Below are 17,214 nucleotides of genomic sequence, written 5' to 3'. Positions count from 1 at the left end.
CTTCTTCTTCTTCTTCTTCTTCTTCTTCTTCTTCTTCTTCTTCTTCTTCATTCTTCTTCTGGGGGGGGTGTCTAACTGGATAGAAACTCTCCAAAGGTCAAGGATGCAAGTGAAACTCAGTGGCTCTTACCTCCAAGATTTTCCCCTCACATTTTCAAATCCTCAATTCAAATTCTTTCTGTGCTCTGCTGAGACAGTGGTTAGTTAAGGGACTGATAGCTAACTCAGGCACATTCGCTACAACTCAGACCTCAGTTTCCCCATCTGTAAAGAAAGCAGGATGTCCCCAGGAGGCTGCAGACCAGTAGTTTGTGGCCTGCACAGATGTGGAGTAGAGGGAGCTCTGTGGGGAGGGCAGGCTCTGTGCTGCCGTGGGTGACAAGGACTTGTCATCTCTAGATACAGCTTGCCCTTGCTGGTTTGGCCGTGGGCCCTGCCACTGCCTACTGCCTCCCCGAGCCATGAAACCATGGCTCTCACCGGCCTGTCACCTGAAGGTTTGGAGTTGCAGTGACCTCTCTGCAACCTTTCCTATAACACAGAACATTCCTATAATCCCTCTTTACACACGAGGACCGGAGTGAGGACTGGAGCATTTCCACGACTTGTCCTGGCTCACACAGCCTACACTGGCCCTCATGGCTGTCTGAAGCTAAGGAATAGTTTTCCACCTCCCACTTTCCCACATCAACTCTCATTTTAAAGGAGCAATGAGCCCCTCCACCCTCCCCAGAACTGGGCCATGACAGGAGGCAAGATGGTGGAGAACTGACTGCAGGGATCTCAGCCCAGCCTCATGCTGCGCCCTCAGGAAAAGCCTCCACGTTGGGGAGCCCTCGTGGGGCTGAGTGGAGACACCAGGACTTTACACAGCTCCCCTAGGCCTCAGGGTTCCCTATGTGCTGCACAGTGCTGGGTGGGCGCCCTCTAGCGGCTGTGCTGGCTCAAAGTGATTCTTAACCCTGATTTTGCCAGATTGCCCTTGTAATTGTGCTCAATCAGGTTCACTAGTTTTCTGGTGCCTCGTTTCCTTTTTTTGTGCAATGGGGAAAGTGTCACCTTTACCTCAAGGTCATCGCAGATGAAAGCAGAGCTGTCAAAGGCATGCATGGGCTCAGGACCCGGACTGGCTGCTGTGTGACTGATCCTGCCACTCACTCACTCCCCTGGGAAGTGAGCCGTAAGCTCTCTGGCTTTGGCTTCCCTCTGGGTGAGACATCTCCCCACAGGAGTGTTACAAGGCAGCGAAGAGTTGTTGTAGTTTAAGGACTGCACTTAGAGAAGGATAGCGTTGTGACCCTTTTGCTGATTTACTGATTTTTTCAATGGTGGTGGTGTAGGGCAGTGCTTGGTGCAGACCGGACACATGGCAGGTGGTTAACAAACCATGGCCACTGCTGTGTGGTGCCTGTGGGAGCTGTCGTGGGTCCTGACACAGTGCTCGGTGTGCTTTCTGTGTGTTGCAGGACAATGCCATCCTCTGTCTTTCGGGGCCTTTTGCTCCTGGCAGGCCTCTGCTGCCTGGTCTTTGGCTGCCTGGCTGAGGACACACAGGTGACAAATGCCCATAGCCATGACAAGAAGCACCTCTCCTGCCACAAGATCGCCCCGAGTCTGGCTGAGTTTGCCTTCAGCACGTACCGGGTGCTGGCCCAGCAGTCCAACACCAGCAACATCTTCTTTTCCCCTGTGAGCATCGCCTCAGCCTTGGCCATGCTTTCCCTGGGGGCCAAGGGGGACACTCACGATCAGATCCTGCAGGGCCTGCAGTTCAACCTCACAAAGACAGCCGAGGATGACATCCACAACGGCTTCAAGGACCTCCTCCACATCCTCAACACGCCCAACAGCAAGCACCAGTTGACCACAGGCAACGGCCTCTTTGTGGACCACAACCTGAAGCTCACTGCTAAGTTTTCAGAAGAAACCAAGAACCATTACCATGCAGAAGCCTTCCCTGCCAACTTCAGCAACCCTGAAGAGGCTATGAAATTGATCAATACCTATGTACAGGAGAGAACCAAAGGGAAAATTGTAGATTTGGTGAAAGGCCTGGATGAAGACACAGTTCTTGCCCTGGTGAATTACATTTTCTTTAGAGGTAAGTTTGCACAACTGGCCTAAGATCAGCAAGCCTTTATCATCCTAATCCTCTTTGGAATCCCTAAGAGGGATGTAATCCCAGTACTATGGGAGGCTGAAGGAGGAGGATTGCAAGTGTGAGCCCAGCCTGGGTAATTTGAGACCCTGTCTCAAAATGAAAGAGAGAAAGAAGGAAAGAATGAAAGAAAGAGAGAGAGAAAGACAGGCTGGAGATGTAACTTGCTGCAAAGACCCTGGGTTCAATCCTCATTACCACATCAAAAAAAAGAAAAGAAAAACAAACAAAAAACTTGGTTTTAAATCCAACTACCACCACTCATTAGTCTTGACTTTGGACAAGCCAACATCAACCTCTTTGAAGTAGAATCATCCCATCTTTTCATGGACAAAATGATGCCATTGTTGTCAGGTCTCAAAAGGAGAAATCAGGTCACATAACACACAGGCCTGCATGTGACTGTTATAGCTAACCTACTAACTGCAGTCCCCAGCCTGCCCATGGGTGACGGGAGGGTCAGGACCCCAAGGACCTGGGTTCTACAGCAGCTTCCATAGCCCCAGCAAAGGAGCCCAGAGGAGGGAGGTGGGGGTTAAGGCCAGGCCTGGGGCTCCCCTCCGTCTCCACATTCCTGGGCACAGTTTGGCAGTGTGGAGTCCCCGGGCCACAGTCAGCACAACTGAGCTCCCAGCTCTGCTGTGACTTGGGGCAGTTCCTGTCCCCCTCCAGTCCCAGTGAGAAAGGTAGGCTCAGGAGTCCCAGAGTCACCTGCCCGCCCTGACAGCCTGGCAGTGAGGCACGCTCGTTCAGCAGAGGAGAGGTAACAAAATTACCTGTAGTCTTCCATCCGACCTTAAATAAATATATAACCCAAATAAAAATGCTTGCTAGGTGCAGTCAGGATGGCCCCTCAGTCCACGTGGCCTGGAATCGCCCTCTCTCTGCTCCATAGTGGCCTGCACGGCCAGTTACAGACCTCCTCGCCCTCCATGAAGCCCGGGCTCAGAGCACAGGATATCACCAGGGCTGCCCAGGCTCCTTTACTCTTAGTCCCACCCCTGGGTTCTGTTCCCCTCCCCTCTCTCCAGGCCAATGGGAGAAACCCTTTGAGGCTGAGTACACATCGGAAGAGAACTTCCACGTGAATGAGGAGACCACCGTGAAGGTGCCCATGATGAAACGCCTGGGCATCTTTCGAGTGTTTCACTGCACCACGATCCAAAGCTGGGTGCTGCTCATGGACTACCAGGGCAACGTCACTGCCCTCTTCCTCCTGCCGGATAAGGGGAAACTGCAGCACCTGGAGGAAACGCTCACCGAGGAGCTCATTGACAAATTCCTCTCCAAGACACAGAAAATGTAAGTCCCCAGCCGGTGGGCAGAGTACGCAACCCCTGAGCCAATTCAGAACCAACCAGGGCACGCTGACCGGAGCAGGCCACATCCCTTGGGCCTCAGCTCCCGTAAATGACCTTGGGCCTTCAAAACAATGGCAGCCCTTAGTTCCAGTGGCTCTGGCCAGGCTCTGATGGGGGCAATGGGCAGAGTGAGGAAGCAGGGGCCTGCTGGGGGATGGTGGGGGATGGTGGACTTCCTTCCCCAGAATGGACATAATCTCTTCTCAACGCCCAGTGCCTGGGGCAGGGACAGTAGCAGCACATGTCACGGCAGAACTCAGAAGCACCAGGCAGAGGTGACAGCTGAGTGTGGCATCTGGGCTGGACTGTCATTGGGTGGAGAGGGCCTAGATGGGAAAGGCCACCACAGGAAAGTGCAGGGCACTTTGCAGAATGCTCCTCTTCTCTGTCACTTGCAGTGTGGGTTATTGGGTCCCCAGATGGACCACAGACAGGAGCAGGTTGATGCATCATAACTGAGGCAGCATCGTGTGGCCCTTTTGCACAGAGTTCACTGCAAACACACATGGAAATGTACTCAAGTGTAAGAGTGAGCTGGAAAGTGTCACTATGGTGTCACCATCACCTTCTCAGGGTACCTGCGTCCAGGTTGAGATCAGAAGTCCAGGCTTCTCCTGGAACTGCTCACCAGCACAGGGCCATCTGTTCCCTATGGAGACCACAGCTGGGCCTTCAGCCTTATGAAGTTCCTTTTATCTCTGCTCTGAGTAAGGGCCACTAAGCCCCTGCCACGGTTACCCATCCTCCCCTGGGAGTCAGGCCACAGAAGGCCCCTGGCTGGGGGAGAGGGGTGACCAAACTGCAGGGCAGGATGATGCCTGCCTGCAGCTGTCCGGAGATTTGCAGAGGAGGCAGAGGCTGCCAGGACAAGTGGTTCCCATGATGTTAATGTTCTCTGCCCCTGTGACAGAGGAGATGAAACTCCAACAAATCGAGGCAGTGTCTCATCCTGCCGTGCAGGGACAGAACACTAATGGGAGACACAAGCAGAAAGGAAACGCTGTCACACACGCAATGCTGTCAGAACCCGAGAAATGCTGAGCATCCCCACTTTTCCTCTGACATGCCAGGTCCGTCACTATACATCTCCCCAAACTGTCCATTTCTGGAAACTATGACCTGAAAACAGTCCTGGGCAACTTGGGCATCACCAAAGTCTTCAGCAATGCTGCTAACCTCTCAGGAGTCACGGAGGATGCTCCCCTGAAGCTCTCCAAGGTAAGGTCACACGACAAAGGTGATGTTGTAGGTGTCGCGGGGCAAAACAGGGTGTAGGACACGAGTCAGCAAGAGGATGAGGAAAGGCAGCAGGGACACGTGCCAGGCCCAGGCTGAGTTCCTCCAAAGGAAACACAGGATTCACTGGGACAGAGCACAGTAAGAGGACAAAGCTTGGGAGGCGGCTTCTTGTGCTGCCAGATTTGTAGGGAACCTCTGTTCAATTTCATCTTTCCTTAGGACCTTCAGGTCCTTGGGCCTCAGTTCACCCACATTCATAGAGAGGGGCTTATTTAACCTCAGTCACTGTGCAGAATGTTCTAGAATCTTCCAGAACCAGTGACCCACTAGGTCTCAGTTGTGAATGCATTCAGCCAAAGACACCAGTGGTTCAGGAAAATCAAAGGTGACAAGGAGCAGATATAGTTCAGTGTGGGCTATGCACTCATAGGGTCTGGAAAAGTGAGTGTCACCAGCCTAGTCCTTGTTTCGGGAGCTCAGTACCATATCCTGGAATGGGGAGACATGTGGAGAGACATGGCATCCACATGACCTTCTCCTGAATATGAAGGTTGTACTCAGGATGTGACAGATGGTGGTTACAATGGGGGCTGACATGAAAGCTGGCTGGGTCAGCAAGGGCTGAGATGGGAGAGGCCTCATTACCATTCAGGGAAGAAACTTCGGACAGTGCAGGACCAACCAGGAAGAGAAAGGCTCTTGTGAGGCCGTGCTGGGTAAAAGCTCCCACTCGGGCCTTGCTCCAGCCTGGGTGGGGATTGCCCAGCCTCAGCGCCTGCCTCTGCCTCTCTCCCTTCTAGGCCGTGCACAAGGCGGTGCTGACCATCGATGAGAAGGGAACAGAGGCTGCAGGGGCCACAGTGTTGGAGGCAGTACCCATGTCTTTGCCCCCTGACGTGCACTTCAACCACCCATTCATCGTCATCATCATTGACCACTCCACTGACAGTCCCCTCTTTGTAGGAAGAGTGATGGATCCCACACAGAAGTAACCGATCTCAGGCTTCAGTCTCCCAACCAGTCCAAGTCCCCTCCCTGGTGACATTAAACAACACTAACGCCTGCGTGTGACCTGCCAATCATTCCCCACATGTCTGAGTCTCCTTTCTGCCCTGAGGGTATGAGTGGACCAGGTCACATCGTATCCCAGTGTCCCTGCACCCATAGGTGTGAGGTCCTATGCTGTGCAGCCTGTGCTAGGAGGGCTAACCATGGCTGAGTCCTCATCCCACAGGCCCTGGGCCCCTCTGACCCCCAAAATCTACCATCCTGCCTGGGAATCATGAGGGAGCTGTGTGGCCCAGATGCCAGCTCTAGTCCCCAGGATTCACCTAGGGTCCTCTGCGTGTCCCTGAGTGAATCCACCCCCAATACACACACTGCCATCACTGTCCACACTTTAGTGCCCCCTGCAGGCCTGGTCACACCCACCCTGCTGCCCCTCCTGCCTGCTCTCCACCTGGCGTGGAGCTGCTGCATCTCCAGCCACACAAGGGGGAAGAAGATCATGTGCACTATCTGTTCCATTTTCTTTCCTTTTTCTTTTCTTTTTTTTTTTTTTCCACTGCACTTAGTCACCTCACCATCTGGTCTCAACATCTCAGAGGAGATTGTATGAGACCAGCAGCACTGGACTATGTGTAGCCCCTTCCTCCCCAGGGCCAGACAGGGCACTGGCCTTGTACCTTGTTCCTCCATGGCTACCCTAGAAGCCTTGCCCATCTCCTCAAAGGAGCAGTGCCTTCTCCCCAGGAGGGGCTCTGGGTCCAGTCAGCCTGTCTCCTCAAACTCACCAGGGCCACCAGGCCCAAAGCCCTCACCCCATGTTCCTTCTCCTCATTGTACATGTGGCCATGGTGCTGCAGGTGGCTCTGGAAGGTCATGTCCTGGACCCCTGGGCTATGGAAGATGAAGGACAGCACCTGTTAATTCCCAAGCCCCTCCTTGCTCGTCCCTGGCTAGGCTCAGCCTAGGGCTACATGCACCCGCTTTCCCCCGACAGCCTCCCTGTGGTCTCTCAGGAACACTGGGGGCTGGTGATGTGCGATGGGCTTTGTCACATGGCCAGGCTACTCCGTCCTGGCTGAGGCCCTGATGAAAGGCTGCAGCAGCCAGGAGCCCACTGGGCCTGCCAGGGTCTCCTGCTGCCTGGACTCTCCCCTGGATCTCTGTCCTTGGATGTACTGCCCAGTCCAGGGCACTAACTAACACCCACCCTCTGTCCACTGTTGGAAGTCATGGGAATTTAAAGCACACTATTGAGCCACCAGATTGTTACATTTTACATCCACATCCACAGATACATGTGAGTTCCCATGGCTCAGCCTAGCAGTGGATCTCAGCTGCTTCCCAAACACGCGATGGGCTCTCCTGAGGTGACACACAGAGACCTCCAAGTGCCACACGTGCAACGATTTGAACATCATTGTGAAGCCCTGTTTCTGACCCGTACCTGCTGTGTGACCTGAATGAAAGAGCCAAACCTCTCTGGCTTACAGGCTCACTTCCTTCTCCAACCCACAGGGCCCCACTCCCTTGCCCTGCAGAGGGCCGCTTGGAACTGGTGCAGAAGTCACTAAGAACCACTAGTGCCAGGCTTCAAGCCCAGAGCGCCTCCTCTGGGTGTACCCACCACTGCAGCCTGGGGCCCCCAATCTGCATGCTCTCACACACCAGCTTCTGGGCAGCCCCAGCCCAGAGAAGACTTCTGTGCACCCAACTTGTCACTCTGTGAGAGACGAGTAGGTGCCATGGCTTGGCGGTGTCCTGGAGAGTCCAGGGGAGGGGTTGGCTGAGCTCAGTTGGGTGCCAGGGACACAGTCTACAGGACTCTCACAGGGCAAGGCAGGGACATGGCAGTGAGTGGTCTAACAGTAGAGGAAACCAATCCATTGGCACAGAAACCCAAGCAAATGTGACATTTGGGACTGAATCAACCAAGGGTGTGAAGTCACAGCACTGACACAATCTGGAAATGACTATGCGCTGGGTGTCAGATAACAGTAAGGAATGATTCATTCTCTAAGACATGCTCGTTTCTGATATATCTGTCATGAGCTAGAAAGGTATACTTTGAAATAGTGGGGGAAAGGGAACCAGACTGGCAAAACCATGTTTGATGTCAAACTTCAATTACGGGTTTGCGGAAGACTGCTTACAGCTCTATTTAGTTTTCTATTTGTGAAGAATTGTGTAAGATAATTTGATAATAAATTTAGGGCAAGTTCAGCTTGGGTAGAACACTTGCCTAGAATGTGTGAGGCCTTGGGTTTAATCCCCAGTTCTGCAGGGGGTTTCTGGTCAGACTCAACCTGTGACAGAGACTGCAAGAGCAAAGAGCTGAGTTCAATCCATGGTACCAAAAACAAAACAAAAATGTGACAGAAAGTATTTTATGTATGTGATGACATACTACATAAATATCTACCACACGTTCCCTTTTCAAAATGTAACACTTTTTGGGGCCAGGATGTAGCTCAGTGGTGCTGCCACCTGCCTCACAAGCACAAGGTCCTGAGTTCAATCACTGGTACCAAAACAAAAAACAACAAAAACACTTTTTTACATGCTCAAACTGAAGGACCATGTATCCTGATTTTACCTTAGAAAAACCTTTACCTTAGTTTTTCCACACAAATGAAATGGCAATGGCAATAGTTTCAGATAGTCAACATAATTCAGACAATATAATTTCAGATAGTCAACAGAGTTATTGTTTTAAGGTATGGATTTAACACATTCTCAATTTACATTGGGTTGATGGGGATGAGGCCCCACTGTAAACTAAGCACCTGCATGGTCACAGAGAAAGAGTAATGGGCAGGCAGACAGGGGGCTCTCTAAAAGCTCTAATACGAACTTCTACGACAACTTCCTTTCAAATGCACTAAAGAGCGGTTAGGGAGAAAGGTGACACTGTGAAGCAGCACTATCTCAGCCACTTCAGAAAACATTTTAACCATCAACACACAATGAGACCATCCAGTCTTCCAAATGAGTCAGAAATACACAGTTAATCATAGCAAAATTGACAACCAACCAAATGTAGCCAGCTCTATTTGCATATTTGGACGAGTCCTGCTTTTCCTTTCTTCCAACATAAATGCTTCTATTTAAAGGCACATCTAAACTTACCAAATCCACAGGTGATGCTAGTATACAGCTTCAATAACTAACACCAATCTGAGCATCCTGACACAGTAGGTCTCCATGTCAGGGATCTGGTGACGGGTGTATAGAAAATTAAAGAAGTGCCCTCACTCTTAAGTTCCGGACACCTGGCTAGTGCTGCTGCTGTCGAAGGGAGCTCCTGTCTCAGTGGCCCCCGTGATGGGGACCCAGGGATCCAGCTGCTGAACCTCTGGATACTGACGCATCAGACAGAGGCGGGACAGCAGGGAGTGCAGCTACATTGCTAATGACAGCTACGCTAGCGCAGCTGGGTGAGTTCCCGCTCCGCAGTCAGGTGTGTTCCTGCGGGGCAGTTTTCAGTTTCAGACGACGCCTGTGAATAGATACCTTAGCTGCTCGGACTAAATGTACATTCACGCCAGGTCCCTACCAGTAAAAGGGGACAGACTATGGATACTGCGGCCCCTTGGACGGAGCTGCAGGGAACTGTGCCAAGTGAGAAAGACCAGTCCCAAGAGGCTTCCGCCCGAAAAGTATTCCGGAAATGACTAAACAACAAAGCTGGGGAACAGAGCGGCTGTCAGGGACTAAGGTGGGAGGTAGGAGGGTAATGATGGCTGGGAAAGGGCAGCACAGGGTCCCTGTGATAAGACTGCTGCATCCCGACTGTGGCGGCGGTCACCCGATCGTGCACAGGAGACAACTGCAGAGAACCAAACACACATCCGGTCTCGGGGCCCTGTGACCTCCCGGACAACCCTGTCCTCGGCTGTTGACTCAGAGTTCTCTAAAGATGACTCATGTTTACTTCGGACCAATTTTCTAAAATCATTTAACTACCGGTAAAAGATAAACCACATCTCTAGCTTAAATGAGCTTGAAAATCAGAGAAGGAAATAAAAAGCTCACAAAGATCCAGACTAGCATTTCTTGTTTTCCCTTTCTTTACCTTTGCAAATTAGGACAAAAGATAAATTAAATGTTTCTAGTTTAAATTAGGTCAGTCAAATTAGAGAAGGAAAAAAGTAGGTTATAGAGCAAATGCTTATCCGACTCCTGCAATTTCCAAAACAACTAATAATATTTTTATTAAATTCAGGGAAATTACAACTAAGAAATACCTGACTTCTTCTGAAAGGCCGCTTTGTGATAAAGTACCAGCTCATGGTGCCCGTGGCTTCTTTCAAGTGCTTCAAGTCTATCCGAGAATCACCTAAGGTTTAAAGGACTTTACAAGTCCAGCGCCGCCATACGTGACGCGGCAAAGGTGCGCGCAAACGCGCGGTAGGACTTGTGACATAAGTTTCAAAAGAAGATGGCCAGGCCCACCGGAAGTCAGGCCAGGTGGATTATGGGAGGCACCGCTGCAGGCGGGAAACCGGAACGCACTCATATCTCTTGTACCTTCTGGCTCTTCTGCCGCACCTACATGATAAAATAGAGATTATTTGGTCTGTCTGCCTCACAAAGAAGTCAGGTTGAAAAAATTCTCTGAAGATAAATAATAGCATAAAGAGCTCTTAGTAGGTCGACAAATTCATTAATACACATGCGGATGAGCAACTCATCCACCACCACTATGATCCGCTGAAAACTCCACCTGCGGGAATCACACATGCCGAGCAGTTCTCCGACTGTTCTTTATCTCGAAATGAGAGCACAAAGAGAACTCAATCCTGAAACATGAATACTCATTTGTGTTATGAAAATCCGATTAAAGTTCCCTCTCAGTAATTCAAAAAACATTTTTCTGACGAAAACAGTTCTTCATATATGGTTTACGTTTGCAGATTTGGCAAATCTCAGAGATATTCTTTCTATAAAAGTTCAGAAAAAAATAAAAATATTTGTCTAAATAACTAAGAACATTTTAAATTCCAGAATATAAATATGTAGCTAAATATAAATAGATGTGTGGTATAAACTAAAGAATATGTAGTAACCTATGCCTTTATGTAGTCTGCATTAAAACACGAAGATTTCAGAAGAGATCTCCCAAAAGTAAGCTCTGGAAACAGCCCAAATGCCCTTAGTAGACAAGTGGATAAAGGAAACGAGGTGCACATCCATGTGGGATTTTAGTCATAGAGGAGGAGGAATGTGTGCCACTTGCAGGAAAATGGATGGACCTTGAGACCATTGCATTAAGTGAAGATCTTTTGAGAACACAACCTCCTCCCTAAAAATGATATTGGTTATGCTCAAAATACAGGCTGAGTATCTCTTACCCAAAATGCTTAGGACCAAAAGTATGTTCACTTTCAGATCTGTCTTATTTTGGAGTATTTCTTTAGACTTCACTGGCCCTAATACAAAAATCCAAAATCTATAATGTCAACACTTACACTTTTTGGAATTGGGGGCACTTTGGAGTTGGGATTAGTGAGTTTAGTGAAGCTGAACCTATATAAACTAAAGATATCTTTAAATTATTTGGAGAAAATTGGAACCAGATGTTTAGCATCTACTAATTACTCTCAAGTAATGCAATACTTCTTAAGGAAGCTTCCCAGAGAGTAGGACAGCCTTAATACAGTCTACACTCTTCACATCTGTAAATGTCAATAAAACAAACCTAAGCAGTCTGAACGCTGACCCTGCAAGAGAGGAAGCACAGGGGGACAGCAGCAAGAAGCCTCATTCTCACTTCTGTGGGTTCCACTCTCACAACCAGGAGAACTGCGCCCCCTGCCGGGCAGTGTCCCATGGGCCACTCCACCCTCTGGGCCTCTGTCCCCTAACTCTGCCATCTCTGAGGACAGAAAGGCCTGGGCGCTGACAGCCACCACGGCCCTGCCTGGCCAGAGCCTCAACTCGGAGAGAAAATGAAACTGACAAAGAAGTGGAGTAAGTTTGCATCATCTGCCTGGGAGCCTGTAAATGTGCAGGAAGCTTTTCTTGGATAGTTCATACTGCTGCCTCTCATCTCTTTTTCAGACTTTTACTATGAAAAGTAGAGAAATTACAGGAAAAACTGCACCACCAAACAAGCCCTAGGCAGCACCGACCACACTGTCAAAGTGCAGATCTTCAATAATACTTATAAGTAACATGTGCAACAGCATTAAAACAAGGTGTATTTTGGATTTTTTTGTTTTTTTCATTTTGGTATTGAGTGACATCCCCATCTTTGTTTTTAAATTTCTTATTTTGAAGCAGCTTCTCACTAAGTCCCCAGGCTTGCCCAAGCTGGACTCGAAATTTCAATCCTCCTGCCTCAGCCTCCAAGATGCTGAGATTTCAGATGTATCCAGCCAGGCCTGGCTGAACCGAGCCTGTGTCAGCGTGTGTTGCTGGGTGCGGTGCTCTGCACCTGGGCTATTGCAGCTCTCAGTCTGAGCCCAGCCTGAGCAGCTTAGCTACTTAGCCAGATCCTGTCTCAAGACACAAAACTGAAAATCATGTGGAGCTGGAGCTGAGTGTGACTGTCACAGGTCCAGTTCTCAGCACTGAAAACGAAGCTTATGCAGAATGGGCCACTGTCACAGAGCCTGGTTAGAACAGAAACAACCTGTTGTGTTCAGCGTCCTGGTCACACTCGTGCCGAACACTTCGGAGTCCAGGCTGTGAATAATTGACTCATCTGGGTCAGTCTCTGGGTCACCCAGGTTTTCCTTCCCACTAGAGCATAGCATCACATACAGTGGAAGTTTGTGGTTTCAGAAGCTTCTTTTCATTTGCGCATGCTCATATTTTTCTTTAGAATGCCAAACACTAAGGGGTAGCTCTGAAATGTGCCTAAAATTTAGTTTAAATAACTTCAATCTTCCCTCTCAGAGTATTTCTATTCTAAAGAAAAATATGAGCTGCTACTAAATATTTTTTCTGATTCACAGGCTGTAAAAAAGTATTATCCTACTAAAAATATTTGGAAATATCTAATAATTTGAGGGGGAACCTTTCAGATGCCTCATGAACCGCAACACCGTGAAGAAAACATCTCTAAAATAAATAAATAAATAAAAAGAAAACATCTCTAAATATACAAGCTACCCTCCTTGGCGAGGTTAATATGAATTTCAAACGCCTCCTTCCCCTCAGCTTGGTCCCACACACTCTCCCCAGAAAGTGCCTGCTCTTTTCCTTCCAGCAGCTGCTTCGAGCCAAGAGCCTTCCCCCGCAGGGAACTGCATTCCGATTCTTTTTCTCAAAGGGTCACAGAATGCTTCATGTCAGTATTTTCTTCCGCTTGGTGTTCGGTTTCCTTTCCTCTCGATGTTCCCACTCGGTTTTCCTCAGGTAAGTCCTGCAGACCCTTTGGCTTCTCTTTTAGCGGCCTAACTTCCACATTGGTTTGCTCCCTTTCTCTCCTTTCCTGCCCCGGGGCGGCAGCGATGGCCTCAGACCATCTGTCCTCCCTCCTCCGAGCCCCCACTGTTGCACCTTTCCCCCACAGAGACCTCCTCTGCTTTTCTGTCTCCGGCTGAAGCAGCTGGGAGGCCTCCGGGGAGGCGGAGGAGAGAGAGGAAGCAGGAGTGTGGGGCTTCCCTGAGAGCAAACCCTGTGTATCTCTGCGCTGGCCCTGGCCGTACTGGACTCGGACCCACTCCCACTGCAAAGTCTCCGGCCGGCTTTCCCGCTGCTCCTGACCACTGACCAAGGCGGTAGAGCCCACTTCTAGCTTCGTGTGAGCATCGCTGTCCGCCAAGGCTTGCGACTGAGGCTGCTGCAGCTGCTCCTGCTGCAGGTTCCACACAGCGCTCATCGCCTGCGGTTTCCACTCTTGAGCGTTATTCACCTGCTGCTTTAACTTGCCGAGTTCCTCCAAGAGTTGCTCCACCGGGGCACTGTTAACATCTCCCACGCCGTCCCCAGCGCCGCTGGACATCTGTAAAATCACCCATAGAGTCTGACTCTGCCACCTCAGGGCATCCACTTCCAAGTCTTTTTCTCGAATGATGCGAGATAGATTCTGAATGGTTCGTCTAGACGCATCCGAGCCGCTGCTTTCACACCTAGCGGGCAGTTGCTTTTCTTCCTGCAGCTTAGTGAGGGCTGCTCCCTTAGCGGCAGTGATTTCCAGTACTTTATTATACTTTCTTTTTAGAAGGCGATTTTCCCTGGCCTTTTTGCTAAGATCGGTTAGCAGGTGCTCTCTCTGCACGGTGTAGGTCTTCAGCTGCTCCTCTCCCAGCTGTAAGGCAGAGGTGTTGAGTGAGGCGTCTTACACAGTTTCAGGTCTGAAACGCAAGAGTAGAAATGAACAAACCATCACCAAGGACCAAAGCCACCGAGACAACCGGGCCTGCAAAGCCCACAGCACCCACTGCCCAGCAGAGAGCATGTTCTCTGTGCTCGGAACCAGGAAGCCAAAGCAGCGAGGAGACCCACAGCACCCCTTGTGCGCGTCTCCCATCGTGGGTCCACGGAGCGCACTGTGCGGCCTGGGACCTTGCTGTCCTCAGGGCCGCGTTACCTTGGTGATTTCCTCTCCATGCTGATATTTTATTTCTCCGGGTTTGTTTTCACGCAAATTCTGCAGTACTGCTATCTCGTTTTGATGGTTGTCAAGCTCTTGGTTTCGGTCCTCTTGGACTTTCTTAAGAGTGAATAACAGATTTAACCACATTTATGATCAACACATTTACCCAAGCTGTTTATTTCAGTGTTGTCCAAATCTATATTACTGAAATTAATTCTCTGACCCTATTAAAGCTGAAAAGAATTTAAACACAGCCCACGGATTAGCACAATTCTGAAAGAATTCACTCCTTTCCTGCACCTCAAAAAAAAGAAAAACTCCAGCCAGGCATGGTATTGCACAACTTAATCACAGCACTCTGGAAGGCTGAGGCAGCAAGATCACAAGTTCCAGCCCAGCTTGGGTATCCTAGTGAGACCTTGTCTCAAACCAGTAAGTCTGGGTTGTAGCTCAGTGTGAAGGCTCAGGGTTCAATACCAGTACTACATGCAAAAACATTTCTCTGATTTTAATGAGGGAACACCAACAAGGAAATGTGAAACAAAAGATGAGTGGAAGTATATTTGCCTTGGTATCTGTGCCCATTCATTGGTCCCTTTCCTAACTGCTATCTCAGCAACGCCAGTGGTAATCAGCCCCCTGTTGTACTACCCCCACTCTTCTCCTGCTCAGCCTTTCCTGATAGTCTCTTCGGAACTCCCGACCTGTGGCTCACAGTGCCTTGCTACTGAAATTGAGACGACCGGAACCTCTCTGGGAACCTGACTCTCCTGGGGAAGCAAGATGAAAACTCACCCTTCCAACTGCTCACTGTGTCCTGCAGACCCAGACGGTTCCCACGCCTGCGCTTCCTGACACCAGCGTGCTCAACTCTTCCTTCAGCCCTGCATCGCACCCCCAGGTCCCTCGAGTAAACCTCCTCCACTTTACTTAGCAGGAGATGGTTTCTGTTGCTTATAACCAAGAATCCTAACCAATAACTTAGCTACTATTTTCCGAGACAATGAGTCAAAGTTATTCTTCAATCCTATGAACTCAAGGGCCAGCACTTTCCCTTTAAACCTGGAAACAGTCTTCAAGGGAGCTATCGTGATGTTTACCCGTGAAACAGAGAATGGGAAAGGTTAAGTAACACAGCAGGTAAACAATTTAGCCAGGATTTAAAGTAAAGTCTGACTGGGGGCTTACCCACACCAGCATTAATAACAGTGACCCCAAAATCAAAACTACTGTATCTGACCTTAATTCCAACACTATAAACAATAAATATAAGACTGTTCTTAAAAGGAATAATTGACAGAAGCTAGCAAAATTCTACCACGAAGTAAAATAATGACTACAATGAATATTTACAATTCATTTTGTCATTATCCTTTAACACTAAAATCTGGAATCCTCACCAAACTTGGAATTCTGTTGTAATTAAGTCAGTTTCATGAGCAACAACAGAGACATGAAATATGTCTTCCCGTTTATTTTGGAAATGGAGATATTTTAATGTATTTATTGTAACTTTGCAGTCCTGGGGGTTGAACCCAGGACCTCACTCTAGCCCAGTCCGCTAGCGCTTACCCACACCTGCAGACCATTTGATCTTGAGACAGGGTCTCATGAAGTTGCCCAGGCTGGCCTTGAACTTTCCATTCTCCAACTGCAGCATCCCAAAGAGCTGGACTAGAGGCGTGGGGCACCCAGAGAGATACTTTCATCTGTCTTTCTTCTCATGAGGAATAAAGATGATTCAAAACAGATAAAAATTGGATATCCTAGCATACAGAATCCCTTTTATGCCCGACACGTTTACTAATTTCAGCCTCCTAATGCACAGTCAGAGGCACAGCCAGCAAGGGCCACCAACATCCGCCTCACCTTGATGACGCACTGCAGTCTGCAGATCTTGGCCTGATCAGGGCTGTGCATTGCCTGGGCCTGACACGTTCAAAAAAGAGCATTAGAAAAGTAATGGCACAGTTCTCTTATAAAACAAAAGGTCATACACAGTATTAATAGCAGCTTTTCAAAAAATAGTCAGACAGATTCTGACTTATGAGTGCTGAGCCCAAGTTACAGACACCTAGTCTGGGACAGGACCACACACAGCACAGTGAGGACGCCAGAGTCAAGGATTTGCTGACTAATTGGAGAGACGAGTTTTACAAACTAAAGCTAAGATTTAAAAAAAAAGAATAGTTTACTTAGCTTTTAAAAATATAAATAGGATAATCAAACAGCTTTCTACAAGAAAATTTCTAGTTCCTAAAAATTTCTAAAATAATTTTAAAAATCTTTTTCTCAGTATAGAATAGTCCTTCATTTGACAAAATAACAGAATGCCTGGATTCTTCTCATTCAAAGTTGTATCTTTCTTTTCAAACCCTTCTTAACTGACACCTAGTAACGGTATACGGAGGGGCCACCCCATGAGGTAGTGCAGTTTACGGTGGCCGTTGTGTTATTTTCAAATCAGAGTAACTGATATTATCATCCCAAACATTTATCATTTCTTCATGGTGAGAACTTTCAAAATTCTTTCTTCTAGCTATTTTGAAAAACACAATACATCATTAGCTATAATCATCTTGTTGGGCAAAAGAACACCACAATTTGTTTCTTACATCTATTATTTTGTACACATTGACCAAATTCCCTGACCCTCCCTCCGCACTACCCACCCAAGCCTCTAATAAGCACTCATTTCTCTCGTTTACTAGGTAACAGGTCACTAGTTACTAGTCATGTTTACTAGATAACAGGCTAAGGGACCAAACGCTTCTCTTGAGCCAAAAGACAAATAGCACCTTGAAAAGAACACAGGACTTGGTGTTGAGAGAAGTGTGTTGGAATCACAGTCCCTGGGCCAGTGGGGAATAACTTTTAGTCTCCTTGTCTGCAAACAGAAGCAA

At 48.7% G+C, this 17,214-nt stretch overlaps 1 protein-coding gene across 2 annotated transcripts in view; it reads left to right on the top strand.

The window, feature by feature from the left end:
• Serpina1 (serpin family A member 1) overlaps nucleotides 1-5,822 on the top strand; it is a 9,101-nt gene extending 3,279 nt beyond the window's left edge. For both annotated transcript variants that reach the window (XM_010609181.3, XM_019205256.1), the window contains exons 2-5: nucleotides 1,467-2,101; nucleotides 3,190-3,460; nucleotides 4,590-4,737; nucleotides 5,559-5,822. In XM_010609181.3, the coding sequence (XP_010607483.1) occupies nucleotides 1,467-2,101; nucleotides 3,190-3,460; nucleotides 4,590-4,737; nucleotides 5,559-5,750 (1,246 nt within the window). In that variant the 3' untranslated portion in view covers nucleotides 5,751-5,822. The remainder of the gene's footprint in view (nucleotides 1-1,466; nucleotides 2,102-3,189; nucleotides 3,461-4,589; nucleotides 4,738-5,558) is intronic.
• The last annotated feature ends 11,392 nt before the right edge of the window (nucleotides 5,823-17,214 follow it).

Source organism: Fukomys damarensis, unplaced genomic scaffold, assembly GCF_012274545.1.
Source record: "Fukomys damarensis isolate Sample0158 unplaced genomic scaffold, DMR_v1.0_HiC HiC_scaffold_21, whole genome shotgun sequence".
In the NCBI taxonomy this organism is placed as follows: domain Eukaryota; kingdom Metazoa; phylum Chordata; class Mammalia; order Rodentia; family Bathyergidae; genus Fukomys; species Fukomys damarensis.
This window is presented reverse-complemented; position numbering and strand designations above follow the sequence as displayed.